Genomic DNA, 20,046 nt, shown 5'->3' on the forward strand with positions numbered 1-20,046 from the left:
TTCTGTAAGACTGGATTCTCCCTGAGTGAGGAAAAGGATTTCTCCTCAACTCTTTGTCATATTCCAAAACAAGGGGTGGCAGCCTGACCCTGACGGAACTGTCATGAGAGACTATGCAACTCTGGGCAGAAGCTGAGCTCCTGTCTTTCCAGTTTTTACTTTCCCCTCAAAGTTTTAAAAATCGTAGGCTCAGTTTTAGTCAGAGCTCAGACACAAGGTAAAGTACTTCTTTACCCTCAGCTGGTCTCATGAATATGCTCCCAACACAGGGCTGCGGAAGTTCAGTGTGGAGAGGGCAGGCTTCATCTAGCCTAGAGCTACTGCCCTTCCCTGCATTAGGCAGCTTATTTTAAGTTTAACCTTTCTTAATGTTTGTGAAAGTGGAATAGAATGGTGAGAGTAGGATGGAGATATATCTTAAAAACAAAATAAATTAAAAAAAATCAGTTTTAAAGATACCACTTACAATTATTTTATTGAACAATCATCTTTTACATGTCATCAGACCTTACCCCTGAAATGCAAAAAACAGTTTGAGGTATTAAAACTGAAGGAATATTTGCACATATTTTGTAAGGTTTTCACGCTATAGTAACTGGAATATTCAGTATAACTAAATACTACATATAACTGCAGGTTTATAAGAACAAAGCTATTTAAAGCAAACCTGGTTTGTCTCATTATAGCTTTGGACATCCCACTTATGTTATAAAGGTGGCAAAAAATAATATGAGATTTAAGTTACTTGCAAACTGATATGTGCATTATTCAGTTTTAGAAAATGGTGTATAGAATTTAACGAGTTAATAGCTGAAACAGTAACTATCCCCAAAGCACAAAAATCAAACTGACAAACCAGTTTCAATGATATAATGTACTATTCACAGGATTTAATCCTTGGATCAATGGCAATTCACTTAAAGTATCTGAAATAGATTTACCAGAATATTTCAATACTATCCGTGTACATGGAGGGTCACATAAGTAGCATGGTCCATATTTTTTTCTGTAAGATTTCCCCCTTTAAATCTGTAAATAAATTGCTAACACTGATAAAGTTCAGAATGGTCACTTCAAAGTTATTTTGAAGTAACATGAGGAAGAGGAGATTGGCTTTTTAAGTGTTTGTGACTCTGTTATATTGAAGAAGTTATCAGGAGACTTTTCAAAACCTATTTCCCTCTGACTGTGTCTATACCTTGAAAGAGAAAGTTGAGGCAATTATATAGCTAATTAGAGTAATATAAATACTTTCTTCTGAACTATTCAGGCAAATTGGAGAAAAGGTATTTTTTTGATTTGATGATTGATTTAATTATTAACATCAGAGCATAGACACTTCATTTGAAACAAATCTAAGCTTGCATAGTGATTTGCATGTAGTATACTAAAATTAAGTCCTGAATAATAGGTCACAAATGTTGAATAACAATTAGTCTCTACAGCAATTTCTACAGTTATAAACAGCACTTCTAGTAGCTGCACATGCTAGGTACTGGTGTTTGTCATTGAATTGTTTTATTTGTTCCATTGTGTAGATAGATTGAACAAAGGGAAGCTTGATTTTTTGGTAAGAATATAAGCTTAAAACTTGGCTTTTTAAAATTTTTTGCAAAACTGATAAAAAATAAAATGCTTCTTGCAGTTTACTATTAGAGGAAAATACTGTTTCTTCCATGGCAATCATGATGCCTTAAAGGAGACACCTGCAAAAGTAGGCCTCCTCCAGACTACATGTTTTGTCTACATCAGAAATTTGTAAGAAAAGCGACATTTTTTTCATGGAGACTCCAACAAAATTCTGCAAAAACATTTAACCTGTTTCCTCTTTGTTCTAGGGGAAAAAAATGGAACTTAGGTTTTTAAAAACCCACATAGGAACGCTATGCTTGTGTGTAGGGACGATGTCCTCTCCCACAACTACTGTTTGTTTTCCCATGTAATGGTTCCTGAATTAAGAATAATCTTTGCAGTCTGGAAGCACAGCTGCAGTAGCAGCTGAGTGGTTTACTTGGGAGCAGAGGGAACACGTGTTGATGTTCTCACTTGAACCAGGAGAAAACGGATCACAGATTCTTCTATCAAATGAATAACGACCTAGTGTCAGTATCCTTTAGAGGTTAACGACTAATTTTAGTGTTTGCTACACAAATGGATGCTCCCTCCAGGTTAGGATACAATACCCAAGAGTTGTATTTTTGTTTTTCAAATGAATGTTTTCAGACACGGAAATCAGCCAAAAACATAGGAGGTCATAGAATGAGAAATTAAATCTCAGGTGTCCAAATTGGCTGGTCCAATTAAAACCTATCCCCAAGCTGCAATTATCTGGAATAAAACAAAAAGCAACTTTCATTTCAGGACCACATATGCAAATCTAATTGCCATCACAGTGGATTTTAATGCTTAGGGGATAAAATTGCAACAAATTTATTTTTTTTCCTATGGTCACCTTTTATCTATAAAACCAATAATCAAAAGAAAGTTGAAATGAAATGAAATAATGACGGATCCTGTAAGATCTAAGTCCTGAATGTTGTTTGCTTATTTTCAGTATACCCACGGGTGCCATACAAACAGGCCTGACCACAAACGTAAGTGACAAGAGCAATATTATCAAAATTCTCTCACTATTGTCATGCTAACAAGCTACACTGAAGTCTATCAAACCTACAAATATCAAATGCTGGCTGGCATTCAATTCAGATAGAACACTGACTGCAGTCACTGTAGAGCCAGTGAAGCCTTCTCCCGAGAGCAGGGGACTGTGACAGTCAGTCAAAGACTGGGTTTCGTATGCCGTTCAATACCAAACTGGTGGGTGCCTTCCTGTGTAGAAGGGCCAGTAAGCACAGGAGGAGGGAAAAGCTCATGACTCCCAGAAGGACCATTCCTGATATCAGCGCACTGGTGATGGCGTTCAGCTGGAAATGAGGTTCGTTTGGAGAACCTGCAAGTAATAAACACAATGGGAAGGTCCAGTATCAGATTTAACTCACCTTATCCCAATTTAAACCTGCAAAGCATCTGTCATCAGTATCTTATAGAATAATGGCATGAGACAATTATGCTACAATTTAGTTGACTATAATTCAATTCAATACCCAAAGGATTATATGGTTTAGAGGCCTGGTATCCCCCAGGCAGCCAAAAAAAGTCATCTATAAAATGCTCTAAAAATTGACCAACAGGTTGCATATGAGTTCAGAAATCCTCAGTGAACTGTTATTTAAAATATAACAAGCTTGTTAAACCAGAGCTCATTATTTTTAGCTGATTACAGTTTTGTAACTGATCACCAAAAAATACTTAACATTTAAAAAAATTATACTTTAATTTTCAATATATGTTAATTATCTTACCAAGCTGTGAATTGTTGGTTGGAGTCTCATCTGGGGGGAAGAAAAGAAAAAGAAAAGCAATATTGTGTCTCCAAATATTTATCTATGTCTGTTATAATTCTATAATTACTTTTTACCTATATATCCCCTCACCTTCACCCACAAGCTCCCTCGGAAAGGCAATAACGAAAGTCCCGCTAAACCGTCTGCTTTCTCATTTCCTGTTCCAGTGTCCAAGATTTCATCATCTATCTATTCCTCCAAGCCCACACCCTGCTACTGCCCTGGGCATACAAATAAAGTCGTAAAACATACTGTGCTGTATTCTTTCCTGCTGACTTTGCTTCATCATTATCTCTCCAGTCAGGTTAGTGGGGGCAGTAATTGTTAACAGCTATTACATTTTTTAGAGCCCTATAACCTGCCACTTATTATTCTGTTATAGAGAAACATTCATTATTTAGTGCCACTCTATTTTAAGTGATGCCAATTTGCCCATTATAATCTGCAAAAAACATCAAGTTCCAAGAAAATAAATTCGTACTTAATAACTAAATGAAAAGAAAAATCACTCCTGAACTTGAGTTGCAGTTTTATTTGCATCTGTTAAGTAAAAGACTGAAGCCATTGATTTTTCACTTTTCCCTGACAAACATAATAGATGCAATGAACACATTCACTTGGTTTCCCAGTTTTTGTTACCCATTTTGTAATCACATAGCAATTAACCCTTGAGCATACACAATGAGTGGATATTTGTGTTTAAATACATGGGTGTATATGTTCCTGTGAGTGTTTGTTATTTGAACCATAAAATGTGTGCAGTTGGCTGTTTGATTCTGGAGTATAAATACTATTACAATTAATATGTGTGTAATTTCATACAGTTTACAAAGTGCTGTCTCATATGTTATCACATTTAATTCTCATAATTGCCATATGGTTTAGATATTATTGCTACTCCCATTTTACAGATGAAGAAACTTCCATCTGTCACAGCCTCCATGATAAAGTAAACACAGGCTTAAATAAAAGCTCAGTTTCAGAGTCCCTTTTCTAAAATAATATAAACTAGCAAGCGTGGAAATATTTTTAGTAAAAGAGATAAATATCTCAAACTATAAAACTCCAGGATTAGTATTTGAAATAATTGATGGGAGAACCTGGTGAGATATTTATAAAACATCTGATGCCATTTCTTTTCAGACATACGGGTCTTGGCAGAAATGATGGTTCTGCTGTTTGATCCTGAAGTATAATGTCCAAAATAAATAGAGCACTCATTCATAGGATTCTTTAGAATGGTGCAGTGCATTGCTATAGGACAAAAAGAAAAAAAAAATACAAATTTTCATTATAAGACATCCTTAGGAAAATCCTAACCTCCAACCAATATGATCCTACAAGGACAATAGCTTCTCATGGAAATAGACGGGATGTATGCACTGTGACTAATTCAACCAAAAGATCTGTGTGCCCCTTTCCCAAAACAAGCTGCCTCACTGGAACATGGAAGAGAATATATAATGCTATAAAATTCCTTTTTAAAAGTTATTCTTTGCTTAGGAATTACATTTATTTGCTCTTAAAAAAAAGGTTTCTATTAAAGAATAGAAAGTTTCCTCCTATGTATCCCAATTAAGCAAAAGTTCTATGATTGTACGCCCCCACTATTTTCTGCAATTTCAGGTTAACAAAAGAAGTCAGAATATCCACTCCTCTCTTACATTACCAAAGCACTATTGTAAGAACAACATCCCAGCTGTCATCTACAAGGACTTGGCTGTGGACAAAATCTCTGTGTGGGGACAAAGATGCCAAATGAGCCACATCAGCTGCAGGCTCCAGGACTCTGAAAAACTGAAAGCATCCTACCTTTGGTAGATGGCTGAAATCAGAGTGTGTAATATTTGAATATTGTTTGGAATTGTACTCGATACTGAATAAACAGAATAAATTTATCTGTTATCTTCTGTTTCTGGTATCCTGCAGTTAGGATCATTGCAATTAAAAGAAAATCAAAGAACTGTCTAGAAAAGGAGGTAGTGATTTTTCAGGAGCTTTTTGTCACCACACACTTCTGTTTTTCTCTCACACCGACTTGGTCTTATACACATGTACACTAAAAGAAACCTTATGGAATTCGAACAGATTGGAATTCTAAACTTGGTGAGCTCTTCAAAAAACATATAGCTAGCTGAGGACCCACAGGAGGAAAATGACAGTAGCAATACCACAGCTGTTTAAAAGCCAGAAGTGGAAGATAAATTGTCATTCTCTGCTTTTCTCTCAGATAAGTAGCTGAAATAAATGGAAAAGGTGAACATAAGTGCAAAGATATATGCAGAATGAATATTTTTGCTTTCTAAGCACAAACTATTTTTTTAAGTCTTCAATTTACCTATGTGGTAAAATGAACCACATATTTCAGGTTGAGAATCTCAAAACTTTTTACTCTCCACTGGGTCATGTTCTTTAATAGTCTATCTCTACAGTTGAATTCTAAGATTCCCCAAGGGCAAAGACTGTGGCCTGTTCTCTATTTTATTCCCAGTTCCTAGCAGAGTGGCTGTCCCTGTAGGGGCTAAATAAATATGCTAGAATGAATTATTAAATGAAACTCAATGACACTAGTTGGACAAGAGTTTGGCTTGAACTTCTCCATATGAATTTTTGTAAAAAAAAAAAAAAAAATTAGGTACTACTATTTTCCAGTGATTATACCTTTAAATTTCCAGGATTGTACCCCATGATAAGCATTTCCCTACCGAATAGTTTTAGCATTTCAGAGCTTAAAATAAGAACATTTCATGAATTTTGAGGATTTTGAATTCTGAGGATATGAATATTTTCCTAAGTCAACTGAAAAAAGGATTAACAATGTCGGGTAAAAATAACCACAACGGGTTTGACTTCATTAAAGTAAAACAAAACAAGACAGAAGTTCTCAGGTTTAACAACTTATTAAACTTGATCCAAGCCAGATGTCTAGGGGAAGGTGTGGTTCAGTGAGTAAACAGAGCAAAAATTCCAAGTATCAGAGAGCTTTGAAGAGAGCAAATCAAGCCTGAAACTGGACTTGTCTGTGAAAATCAGCCATAGGATCTGCAGAGATAAATTCTAGCTGAATTAAGGTAAAAAATAAAACTAAGAGAAGAAGGTAGCCCTGGTCATTAAGCTGGACATTAAATTTACATAGAATTTGCCTGTGAATGACTATATCTTGATTTCTGAGTTGTATTTGTATGGAATTTAAAATTAAAAATTTTTAAGGATATTATAGTAGTATTATGAAATCATTGTAATACATGGTCCTCTAGGCAGTGAGGCCACCATGATATCCAAAAATAAGGACCATTCTACTGCTATTTATCAAAGTTACAAAACAAAAATCCACAGAGAGTGAGAGAGAAATGAAGGAAGGTTAACCATTATCCTTTGGGGGCTTTACTGGTGGAGAGACCAAGGTGACTAGGACAGAACCTTAGTGCATTGGGAAATAAATGTCATCTTTGAGGTGGAAACAAGTCGAAATTGGAAAGGAAGAAATCCAGGCATGACATCAGAGGTATTGTTATCAAAGGCATTAGCTCTTTGAGGTTTTAACATATATATTTCGGATGACTAGATGTGATGTGAAAGAAACCTATAAACCTGGATAGCTGGTAAGCTACAGTAGGATTAGAAACTGCTCCTTGGTAATCTTTACTGGGATTTGGAGATCTTAATAATTTTGGTCTGTCTTAAAATTATATTACACTAGTAAATTATTTAAAATTTGTAATATTTAAATTTGATTTCATCCAGGTAAGAAGGAAGCAAAGAAGTTAAAAAGGAGGAAAAGTCATCTACTCAACGTGGACAGAGAAATGTCACTTTCAAGGTTCTTTTCTTATGGCAAACTGACTCCAGATACGCTCCATAGAAATAAGAATATTTTTTATTGTGCCTACCCCAAAGCATTCCTAATTATTGGCAGCAAGAGCTGAGTTTCCATGCAGTGTAATTCTATGAGCTATTTCCAACACCTAGATAGAGATAAGGATTGGGCCTCTGACAAACCACAAACTAGTCATTTTCAAACCATTCAAAACATACCAAACCCTCAGGGAGTACAGACTAAGTTTGAAATTTTATATTTAATAAATTTCTGTATTATTTAAAGGGCCTCTTAGGCTTTTTAAAAAAATTCTAATATGTGTACACAAACACAAAGGAGTGAATAATTAAAGCAATTTTCTGTATTTTTTAGGTCAAAATGACTTTTGCTTAATCACCTCTTTCAGACAAAACTTTCTTTTCATTGTGGGACAGGAGGTGTGGGAGAAAAGGTAAAGATAATCTAATTGAAACATAATAATAGCCTACGGCCATTATAAAATAGAGAAAAATTATTAGCATATAGTCCAAATCAGAATTCTGCTTTCCCTTTTTAGACAAATTTAGAACCATAGAGTTAGAAAGAATCTGAAAGGCTACTTTTTCAAACCCTTTATTTTAAAAATAAAGAAAGAAATGCTTGCCCAGAGAAGTGGAGGAAAATCCCAAGTTCCACAGTTTATTAGGACAAAAGCTGGAACTAGAACCAGTTTTTCAGACTTCAGTGTGTGTTGTTTACAATGCATGTCTGTTTTATCCAACTGATTCTGGATACCTCCAGGTTCACGCTTGTAAAGCAGTATCCCTTTGGAGAGTGTGTGTGTATGTGTATATGTATGTGTACGGACATGCATGTACAAATATTTGTATACATGAAAATGTATTGTATAAACAATTGTGTCCATTAGAGTCATGAGCACAAATGAGTGCACTGGTGGGTGTATTTACATACTACTACAATTCAGGATCCTGGGAGGGAGCAAATGGTATTCAAACTAGCAATTTAAGGAGATTTAATAGGACTATTTATAAAGATGGAGGGAATTGACAAGAGAAAGTCAAGTTACCTAGGCTATAGGTTAAAGGGAGAGTTTCCAGAACTCTTGAGAGTAGTTGAATGGAGAGAGTTGTCTGGTGGGAGCTGTGTGGACTTCACACCCAACCTCTGACAGTGCCACCTATTGGCCAAGTCCAACCAGAAACTACTTGGCAAGGCAGCTAGGGGATGCAGTTCACGGAGACCAGTATTCAAGGTCAGAGAGAGGCTGGGAAGGGCAGAGTGGATCCGGATGGGCAAATGAAACACGTCCAGCACCATATACTTCTGTGTGTGTGTGTGTGTGTGTGTGTGTGTGTGTGTGTGTGAAGGGAAATGTGGTAAAGAATATTTCCCTTAGTAAGTTGAATAAACAGGAAACTACCATGAAATTAAAGTTGTCTAGCAGTTTATCTTGTCTCACAGTTAATTAGTGCTCTTTAAGAATCACTTTGAGTTCTCCTTAGAAGCCAGGGAACAAGCCATTTTGGAACCGTCTATTACTACACACAAAAGGAGGAGCACTCTTACCACTCCGAGTAATGATGGGCCCTGCAGAAAGGACAGCATTTCCAGAAGTGCTCTGGGGGCTCCAGGTGGTCCTCCTCCCCGCATCTCGCCTTTCTCTGTGGTCGCAAATCTAAGGAGTTAAGAAAACAAATGAAATTCCACACCAGCACAAAATTGTTTCTTTATGGCCATTTGGAAAGCAGATTCTCTTAGAAGAGATACCACATGTTTAATTTTATTCATTTACTTCTGTGCATTTATTTAATTACTTTGCATATAACTGCTACAGTATTTCTTATCCTGGCTTGGGCCGCATTTCTTATTTCCTCCCATTGTAATCGTGCATTGCCTCATTAATTTGCATAGCTCAATGGCTCCCCTGAAAAAGAGCTGTGTTTATCAAACTTTTCTACTTTTATTTCAAGGCTTTAATAAATCTTTCCCTGAAATGCTGGTCAGCACAGAGCCAAGGAAATGTGGAATCTCCATTTAACCCCAACTGATACAGCTACTTAGGACTAAAGCAACTAATGATTGTGAAGAAATGCATGAATTAGAGCACACATATAAACACATTAAAGCTATCTCAAATCAAAAAACATGACTGCATTTTTCTCAGGTTAATATTGCTGTAACACTAGGGGGCCTACTGTCTAGATATTCTACTCTACTCCATAGCCCTACTGAAGGACTGGAAGTTCCCTAGTTACTCTGTTTCATGTGTCTGTGACTTTGACCATCCTTTGGCATGGAATGTCTCTTACACTCTTGATTTTGCCTCTTTGGGGTTCATCTGTCTTCAAAGTCATATCTCTTCCACTGAGCCTCCTAGCCTTTCCTGTTTCATCTCTCTCACAATGATGAATAATGCCTTTTACTACAGCCCATATATATGCCTACCTTTGCACCATAACATTTGTCATATTTTATGCCATGATTATCTCATGATCCTAAAGGATAAGCTAACTGAATTCAGAACTCATTCATGCATCTCTGTATTACCAGCATAATGCTTGGCACAAGGCGGCATTCAATAGATCTTTCCTGGATGAATGAAAAAATTATACTTCAAACTATTTGACCTGATGCATATCTACTTTCTATGTAGAAATTAGTTCCTAACACTTGATAACTTTCAGCTTAGATCAATTCAACAGTTCAGAATAAAGTTGCTAAAAACATACTGGCATAAGGAAGGGGCAGTCATCAGCTCTGCAGAGCTTGGTAACACAGTGCAGGAAGACAGTGGACATTTTCTGATTCTTGTGTTTCACGAATCGGAACACTTCAAAGGAAAAGCGGCCCTGCTGGCTCCTGCCGTTTTCAATGACGGTGGTTTGAGGATCTTTGTCACAGCTACACATTAGAGAATGTGAAAACGATATTATTGGAAAGTACCAACCTACCGTGACTTGTAAATTAATTTCTGCAGTATTAAGAGTACCCTATTACATTAAGAGCTAACAAAATTATGCCATGTTATCGATACTTAATAGGAGAATAAACTAACTCAACAGATATGTAAGTGACCTAGATCACAATATTTAAGCAGACCAGTTTCTGATTATAATATTATTATCAAATTTTAGAGGAATTATACTTTCATATGGTTCAAAAATCCAAACACTAAAAAAAAAAAAAAAAAATCCAAACACTATAAAATATATATAGTAAAAAGTCTCTCCCCACATCTCTGCCCTTGTCCATGCTCTCCCATGTCCACACACAAATCTGCCCGTGGTGACCTCACATGTTACTGCAGCCTCACAGGGCATATGCAAATAGAAGCAGAAGCAATATATTCTCAATATTCCCCCCTTCTTAAACAAATGATAGCACACTCTCTATATTATTTTGTACCTTGCCTTTTTTTTAATTTAACAATGAATCTTAGAGATCTTTCCATATCAATATTTAGAGAGCCTCCTTCATCTTTTTCCACAGTTGTACACTATTTCATCATGCACACGTCAGAGTTTATTTAACCTGTGTCCTATTTACGTACTCTTGCATTATTTTTGAATCTTTTGCATTTTTACAAAGTAATAATGAATAGTCTTAACACATCATTTTGAACATGTGCTGGGTTCTGTAGGATCATTCAGCAGATTTTGCCACATCGCCCTCTATAAATATTGTTGCATTTTGTACTGCCCCAGTAATGTATAAAAAATACTTATTTCCCTCAGAGCTACATCAACAAAGTATATGTATGAAATTCTGGATTATTCCCTATTTGGTAGGAACAATAAACTATCACCATATAATATCAATTCACCTTTTTCTTAGTGTGAATGGATGTGTGCATTTTTCATATATATTAGAGCCATTTGTGTTTCTTTATCTGAAAATTGTTTATGTTCTTTGCTCAAATTTTTATTGTACTGTTGGCCTTTTCCTTAAGATTCCTATAAATTCTTGGTTTTTAGGAAGAGTGGTTCCTTCTTTGTTACATAAGTTGTAAATTGTTTTAACTTTGTTGTTTGGCTTTGGACATTCCTCCCAGTGTGTGTGTGTGGGGGTGTGTGGGGGGGTGGGTGGGTGGGTGTGGGTGTGTGTATGTGTGTGTGTCTGCACACAGAAATTTTATTTTTACATAATTTAAAATATTTTATTTTATGGCTTCTAGTATGTGGGCTAAACAGGATTTTCCTTACTCCAAATTTCTAAAGATATTCTGCATGCTTTCTTCCATCACTTTTAAAGCTGTAGTTTTTACATTTAAATTAACCTATTTAAAGTTTATCATGGTATAATGAGTGAAGTACAGATCCTATGCTATTTTTTTCCTTAAGATTATCTACTATCCAGCACTATTTTTAAAAATCTCTGTCAATCCCACTGATTTGCATGTTACCAAACTCTGTCATATAGTAAATTCCCATGTTTTGAATCTATTTTTCAACTTACTATTCTAAATTTTTGTCTATGTGTCTAGCCTCACATAATATCATACCCCTTTAATAACTTTAGAGCTTCTATTAACTGTAATATCTGGTAGAGCCATACCCTCCTCATTTCGATGTTGATTTCCCCCTTTCTTTGGCATTTTGTGGATTTTTTGTTCATCCCTTTTTTCTCGATTCAGTTAGCTTGTGATTCTCTGTTCTTGTAGGTATGCATTTCTCCTGACTTTTCTGGGATCTATGGCAGTGGGACCCCTCAGCAATCACTTTTCTTCCTTGCTTCTCCTGCCACTTCTTCCCACTCTGCTTCCTGCCAGCCTTTTCCTGCTCTGTTTTGTCTTGATCTTAACTGCTTTTATCAACACTAACACACATTTTGGAATTTCTAGGTTTTCTTTTCCTCCTTATCTCACTGAAAATGGCACTTAGGGGACTTTTTTTAGTTATCCATTTCAGTCTCTATAGTTTCCAAGAAGAAAACTGAAAGAATTAAGCTGAAGCCATAGTCATACCAGAAGTCTGATGATCTTATTCTAGATTATCAATACGTAATCATTATAGAAATTTTGGAAAATAAGAAAAATGTCAAAACAAAATGATCCACAATCTCACTGTGCATAAATAACAAAGGTGAACCTTTTGATGTATTTCCTTATAGTCTTTTCTATCATGCATTACATAAATGAGGTCAACTGTACAATCGTGTATGCTAATTCTTTCATTTCATATTTTAATACATTTAAATTTTAAGGAACCACATATTTCTAAAGATAGAAATATCAAGAAGACAGAAGGGGAAGAGATAAAATAGAACCAACTATTCTTTTCAATTTTATAAATAATTTTATATGATTATTATGTCTGTGTGAGCTTTCAACTTACTGGTTCTCCATAATTCACCTACCCATTTCCTTACTGCTGAACATGCAGTCGATTCTCATGTTTTACTATTTTAAATAGCACTGATAGACAAGAAAGTCATAAATATTTTAGAATATGCTTCCCATTTCACAAAAGTAGAATCAAAGGATATGAAATCTTTTAAGGTTTTTTGATACATACTGATATTTTTTCCCAAAAAATGTTAACCAAATTAACACTTCCAGCAATAGAATATGAGTGTCAGTTTGATCATACCCTCTGAGTATCATCTTAACGTTGATTAGCCAGTAAAACTTATTCTTCTGGTTTCCCATCATATTACTCCCATCATGTGTCAATAAGTGGCAGTGATCACAGCCAACTGCATTTTATAAGCATGATGAGAAGCCATTGCTTGGCTTTCAAGTCTGTTCCCCTGTCAGATAAAAATGCTGAAAAGGAACTGAGATGATTGAATGTTTTTATGATCAATGTCCCCTTTCCCCAAATGTAGATTACATTCACTCTATCACTGTCTATTGGGGAATGAAGTTGAAGTTATTGGCTCTGATAAAAAAGGAGTGGTAGGCTGTATTACACTTTCATATTAAATACTGATAAATTAAGAAAAGCAGTTTGGGGTCTAAATTATCTAGCCCATTACTTTAATTTTATTCTCCTTTTGACATACCATGAGACAGTCTAGTTTTGGAAAAATAGTACCCTCTCACCGCCTTTCTCATATTGTCAATAGTACCCTAGCCATGCTTTTCCTAAGACAGTGAAATATTCCTACATGACCTAAACATTAATAAAACATCTTTGATGGAGTAAACTTACTTGTAACTGTCATTCAACAACAGCCTTATCAGCATTTCATGTTGAAAATTGTTCTCCACTTTTATAGTTCCAACTATATAAGGACTAAAAGTTCAAAATGTAAAACTTTAAATTTAAAAGCTATAAAAGTACCCTATAATTTGTTTATCTGACTTAGCTTTTCTCTTTTAATTATCTATAGTAGGGTTATTGCTATCAATACAAGACTTAGACACTTACCTAAGGAAGAGATCATATCGAATATCATCATTTGGGTTCCCTGATGGGGTCGTGTAGCAATAATCCATTAAGACATTCCATCTGCAGGAAGAGGTAAGAATAATCTAGAGTCAGAATCTCCTTTTGGATATTAGTTACTAATCCAAGAGAAGTAGATATTGACAAACATCTTATCCCAGGGAACATAGTTTTATATTATTTGCAGAGACTTCTTGTTTATTAAAATTTTCTCCTAAACTCAAAGTATTTAAAAGTCTGCAACAAATTGCTGTCACACATCAAGAATCACATACAACCAAGAATAAAAATGCCAAGAAGACAAAAAGGGAGAAGGTAAAGTAGAACCAGATTTCTAGAGTGTACTAATCTCTTCAGGATGCAATGTTTAAATAATAATATATGAGAAACCCAAAATAAACTATTTACATGCTACAATTTTTTTATTAGGGCAGAAATGGATCTTTACTTTTGAATTTCCTTTCAATTTTGATCATTCTGAATTCTCTAAGTGTCAAATGAAACTTGATTGATTTTGTTATTTTGCAGAGATGTTTCTGAAGATCGTTTTATATAATTTTGGCCCAGATTCTTATGGGGAGAGTTCTTTTGTTTTTTAATAAACTTTTATTGAATAGTAACACACATAGAAAATACATGAATCATAAGTGTTCACAAAATGACTGCATCTGATTAATCATCTTTCAGATGAAAAACATAGAACATTCTGGTATCCCAAAAGCTCTCCCCATGCCCTCGTCCAGTCACTACCCCTCCTTCTTTATGGGAAGAATCGCTATTTTCCAATTAATGACATAAAGTGGGTGTCACCCTTTAATCCTTGTAATTTGGGGTTTTTTTAGATAAATTTATGTATTTATTTATTTATTTTTGGCTGCGTTGGGTCTTCATTGCTGCACACGGGCTTTCTTTAGTTCCGGGGATTGGGGGCTCCTCTTTGTTGCAGTGCGCGGGCTTCTTATTGTGGTGGCTTCTCTTGCTGAGGAGCACGGGATCTAGGCGCACGGGCTTCAGTAGTTGTGGTACACGGGCTTCAGTAGTTGTGGCACACGGGCTCCACAGCTCAGGATCAGTAGTTGTGGAGCACGGGCCCATTTGCTTCACGGCATGTGGGATCTTCCTGGACCAAGGCTCGAACCCGCGACCCCTGCCCCGGCAGGCGGATTCTTAACCACTGCTCCACCAGGGAAGCAACCTTGTAATATGTTATTTCTGCTTATTAGCATTTCTTTTTTTTTTAATTTAGGCAAATATGTAAAATATATGTATTTTTACATATAGGCAAACCAAAAAATATAGGCATTACCTTCTAAACAAAAAATTGGAATACATGATTTGATATACAGTTTGACAGGAGGCAGAATATTTGAAATCATCCCTCTCTTGGAGAATCTGAGGTCTATGGCTTCAGAAGGTGTGGCGATTGTGGGTGGGTGGGCATTCAGGTGGGAAGAGTAATGTGAACAAAGGTGTGAAAGACCAGAAGGGACTAGGAAGGTCCTGGGTTCATGCGGAGCGTCAGGTGGGAGGGCTGAGATGCGAGCAGCACGGAGACACTGGAAAATCTGGACAGGAGCCTTAGTTGCTGACATTTTTGAGGGAGGAGCAGCAGGATGAAGGAAGGTCACAATCCCCAGTCTGGCTGGGATGTTTTGGGGTGAATGTGCTAGAGAGTGCAGGAGGTGGTTTGAGATGCTGACAGCTGGACCAGAGGGTGGCTGCATGGGTGGAAGAATAATAGACATAATAGGCGAGGTACTTGGGAAGGAAAACTGAAGAATAAAATGGGGTGGATTCCTGAGAAGTTTTTTGGACATTTAAGGTGAGGTTATGTCACCTTAATATAGGATCGAGTTTCCCATTTTGGAAACTGGGAGAACAGTGGTTCCACTGTTATTCTTCTTTTCCTTTAAATACGTGTCTTTTCCCTTGATTAATCTCACCCCTTTCTGACTGCTCTCTTGTTTGGAGTGATAAGGATAGATATCAGACAGAGATGGCACTAGATCAGGGCCAGGAACACTGGGTAGGATTTGAGCTGGCAGAAATAAAATGGAAGGGTGTGTGTGAGGCAAGAGGGTGGTGGTGGAGAGAGAGTCTGGTCAGAGGCAATGGCATAAGCCTTGCTATGTTTGGCAAAAATGCGTAGCCATGGATGGCGAGAGTGAAATGTCTGTACCTGGTTAGGGCAGGAGACGTATTAAAATCCCTAGGGGAGTGGCCTCAGGCCTATGCCCCTAACTACATTGTTTTTCTTTTAATTTATTTATTTATTTTAGCTGCGTTGGGTCTTCATTGCTGTGCACGGGCTTTCTCTATTTGCGGCGAGCGGGGGCTACTCTTCCTTGCTGTGCGCGGGCTGCTCACTGTGGTGGCTTCTCTTGTTGCAGAGCACGGGCTGGGCTCTAGGCGTGTGGGCTTCAGTAGTTGTGGCTCACGGGCTCTAGAGCACAGGCTCTGTAGTTGTGGCGCACGGGCTTAGTTGCTCCGTGGCACATGGGATCTTCCCAGATTAGGGCTCGAACCTGTGTCCCCTGCACTGGCAGGCGGATTCCCAACCACTGCACCACCAGGGAAGTCCCCCCTAACTACTTCTTTAAGAGCCATTGTTTAGCATTTCTAAATGGAATGGCAATGGCAATATTTTTTTTAAAGTGAATGAGCTAACTTTATGATTCATGAGGCTTTAGGCAGCCAAAATGTTTTAACCAACAAAAGATAAGGGTTTGAAAATACCTGCCGTCCAGATTAGTGGCTTGTACAGCTGCAAATACTTTGGTTTTCAAAGGTAATCCTATACTCGGGATAATTAACTGCTGACTGTAGGTTGAATCCTAATGATGAAAAAAATAAGCAATTAATCCATCATTGCCTTCCCAACAGCACATTTACTTAAGACAATAATGTCCTATAAAAGAAAAGGGGGCAAATCAACATCAATTTACAGAACCAACTCCAAAAAGGACCTAGTTAATCCTCTAGTTTTTGGCAGAACTGTTCTTAAACCATATCCAAGTAACAAATTCATGCATAAATCTTTTTGTGTCCATAGTTTACCATTTATGATGATTAATGTTCAGTGTATTTAAATTATAAGCAATGGTTACTAGTCAGAGGTTAGTATTTAGTTTGTCTAATATTCAGCTATCAATATTCAGTTTACTTAAATTCATATTCCAGTTATTTAAATTATATTAGTGGCTAATATTCAGTTTATTTAAATTATATCTGCTTCAGTTTAAGCCCTTTGCCATTGGAGATGTAAGTCTTTACACTTTAAATAATGTGTCTCGTTTACCCAAAGTCACTTACCTGGCAATTTGAAATTACCAAACTTTAATAAAAAAACCTAAAAAGAGACCAGTATGGTCTCTGAGTTGCCAAAATGCATGGCCTGGAATTCCTGTACTAGATTACATGGTAAGGACTTACAGAAGGGTGTCTTAGGACTTCATTTCTACCTTTTACCCTTAGTTTAGACCAATTCTGGAGAGTTTATTTATATCACTTCCCAATCTACAGTAGATGAAAGCAGCAAATTAGAAATTGAGAAGTGACAGCTTTAATTTGATAGTAAAGAAAAACAGAAAAAAAATGTGGAATAAAGAAAAAACTTCTCAAAATCTAAGCTGTCAAATCATTTAGCATGGAGGCAAATTGTTTCCCCCAAATTCAGTAACTCTGAAGATAATGCTATTTCATTGAATTTTTAAAATTAAAACAATAATAATTTGGATGCTTCACTTTTGAAAAAGTTGCATTCATGTGGAATATTTCATTCTCAAATAAAGCCTGATAAATGAGGGATTATATGCTGTACTTATTTTCTATATTTCTGTGATAAATGATAATAGCTCCTCTAACCGTTTCTGATAGGTAGTATTTTTATTTCATTATCTTTCTGGCTCCCTTTTCCAACTTCTCCAAGTTATCCACATTTCATTAACTATACAGCTCTTTCATCTTGTATTTGCATCAATATTGCCCAGAAGAATGCTTACTTTTTTTTACAAGTATTATACTACAAAGTCATTTGCAAGTGATATGACTCAGCTGTGGTTTAATCATGACATCAAATTTATTCTTCTAAAAGGTAATCTTTTGATTTTATTTTGTTTAGTTGCCTTTACTCCTGTTAGTACAATATTGTCCCTAAAATCAATTATATTTATTTTACATTTTTTCCTCAACTTTAAAAATAATTCATAATTACCATAACCCAGTTTTAGATTTACTCTGTTTCTTTACCTGCTCAGAAGACATTATTAATTAGGTACAATTCAAATTCACAAGGTCATCTTCACTTTCAGTTTCCACAGAGGAGAAAACTGATCTATTTATACCATGTAAAAATAAGGTCATAGTTCAACTTGAAGTAAACTCCATATATTAAAATCACACAGTCAATAAATGTCATTATTTATTATAAGTAAAATTTTCCTAAATACATTCACTGAATCCCAGAACACATAGAAATAAACAACTGCACTTTTTCCTACCCAAGTAACTAACTATAGAATAAGAGCAGTAGGTATGTAATATAATTTTCATCATTCCTAAGGGTTAGAAATCACAAACTTTGCAGGTAAAACAGGAAAATATGGCCCCTAATGGTTATAAAATAATACTTAGTTTGAAATGCTGCAATAAAATTACATTTGGGTAGCTAAATGTTAGTGTTCCAAACAAATAATAAATATGGTTTGGGATCAATTCGTCAAAGTATACAAAATTTTTTTCAGTATAAATTACTAGTTTTTTAATGTCCTGTAAGATGGCAAAATACTACAATGGTGCCATGTTAAGAAACTAGTTTGGGGCAGTGAAGCTCTCCTGTATGATACAGTAATAATGGATGCATGTCATATACATTTGTCAAAACCCATAGAATATATAATGTGAAGTATTAACCTAAATGTAAACTATGGACCTTACTTAATAATATGTCAGTATTGGTTCATCAATTGTAACAAATATGCCCTATGACCCATAATACAAGGTGCAGATAACAGAGGAAGTTGTATGCAGGCACTGGAGGTCTATAGGAACTCTCTGTACTTTTTTTTTTTTTGGCTGTGTTGGGTCTTCATTTGTGTGCGAGGGCTTTCTCTAGTTGTGGCAAGCAGGGGCCACTCTTCATCGCAGTGCGCGGGGCTCTCATTGTCGTGGCCTGTCTTGTTGCGCAGCACAGGCTCCAGACGCGCAGGCTCGGTAATTGTGGCTCACGGGCCCAGTTGCTCCGCGGCATGTGGGATCCTCCCAGACCAGGGCCCGAACCCGTGTTCCCTGCATTGGCAGGTAGACTCTCAACCACTGTGCCACCAGGGAACCTCTCTCTGTACATTTTAGGTCAACTTTTCCGTAAATCTAAAACTGCTCTAAAAAAATTAAGTCTGTTAATTTTTAAAACACTGATTTGTAGGGAAGTGGTTGAATTTTATTAAATAACTGGTTAGTAAATAACTTTTAAATTTTAATGTATTAATTCAACCATTAGTAATACTTTCATTGCAAATTGGTTAAAAATGAGAAGGATTGGGCTTCCCTGGTGGCACAGTGGTTGAGAGTCCGCCTGCCGATGCAGGGGTCACGGGTTTGTGCCCTAGTCCGGGAGGATCCCACATGCCGCGGAGCAGCTGGGTCCATGAGCCATGGCCACTGAGCCTGCGCGTCCGGAGCCTGTGCTCTGCAACGGGAGAGGCCACAACAGTGAGAGGCCCACGTACCGCAAAAAAAAAACCCAAAAAAAACAGGATTTTGGCACTATGTATTTCATTTATATTCTGATATCAATTACCTTTGTACCATAGAATTAAAATCTTAAGGTTATCATCAAATTACAGACTTTTATTTGGCATTAAGATTCTAGAAACTCTTTGAAGGATTAGGTCTAGTTAGCAACAGGACTATAATACTATCTCTAATGATAAAGGAAAGAGCTTAATAGCAAAGCTCTCCTCAAATCCACACTTCTAAATTTTGATTTTCTGCTTTTCTGCTGAGAGAATAGTTTAATTTCACAGAAAACAGTGGTATCCTTAAATGTCATGTATGTTTTTCACTTTTTTAGGATCAGGAATTCCCATCTTTGTTTCACTCAATTATAACAAATAAGATTGGATCCAAACCATTCATCGCAATTCCACCTGAGGGACCTTACACGTATAAATTAACAGAAAGGTTCCAATTTAAAAGTATTGCTCACAACAATAATAAATATCTGGCCATACTGGGAATGAATACTGGCCCATATTTGCTGAGTATCGTAAAACCAAGTATCTTGGCAGCTTCTCCTTGCAGCAGAAAGTTCAGAAATGACAGAAAGGCAATCTCCATTCCAACACATTTTAATTTGTTGTTTAGAACTCTGTGGTGTCAGACTACAAACTTATAAACATGATTTTTTTAAATGCCTTTGGAAAATGTCCTACTACAA

The 20,046-nt window shown here is 36.4% G+C and overlaps 1 protein-coding gene across 1 annotated transcript in view; it reads right to left on the minus strand.

Annotated features, from left to right (window-relative positions):
• Nucleotides 1-459: 459 nt before the first annotated feature.
• Nucleotides 460-20,046, minus strand: part of ZPLD1 (zona pellucida like domain containing 1) — a 481,064-nt gene continuing 461,477 nt past the window's right edge. Inside the window, exons 19-24 of the mRNA XM_004272088.3 lie at nt 16,347-16,444; nt 13,593-13,673; nt 9,951-10,122; nt 8,788-8,896; nt 3,363-3,392; nt 460-2,950 (exon numbers count right to left, since the gene is read on the minus strand). Of these exons, the coding sequence (XP_004272136.2) occupies nt 2,775-2,950; nt 3,363-3,392; nt 8,788-8,896; nt 9,951-10,122; nt 13,593-13,673; nt 16,347-16,444 (666 nt within the window). The 3' untranslated portion in view covers nt 460-2,774. The remainder of the gene's footprint in view (nt 2,951-3,362; nt 3,393-8,787; nt 8,897-9,950; nt 10,123-13,592; nt 13,674-16,346; nt 16,445-20,046) is intronic.

This window comes from Orcinus orca, chromosome 5 (genome assembly GCF_937001465.1).
Source record: "Orcinus orca chromosome 5, mOrcOrc1.1, whole genome shotgun sequence".
Taxonomy (NCBI): domain Eukaryota; kingdom Metazoa; phylum Chordata; class Mammalia; order Artiodactyla; family Delphinidae; genus Orcinus; species Orcinus orca.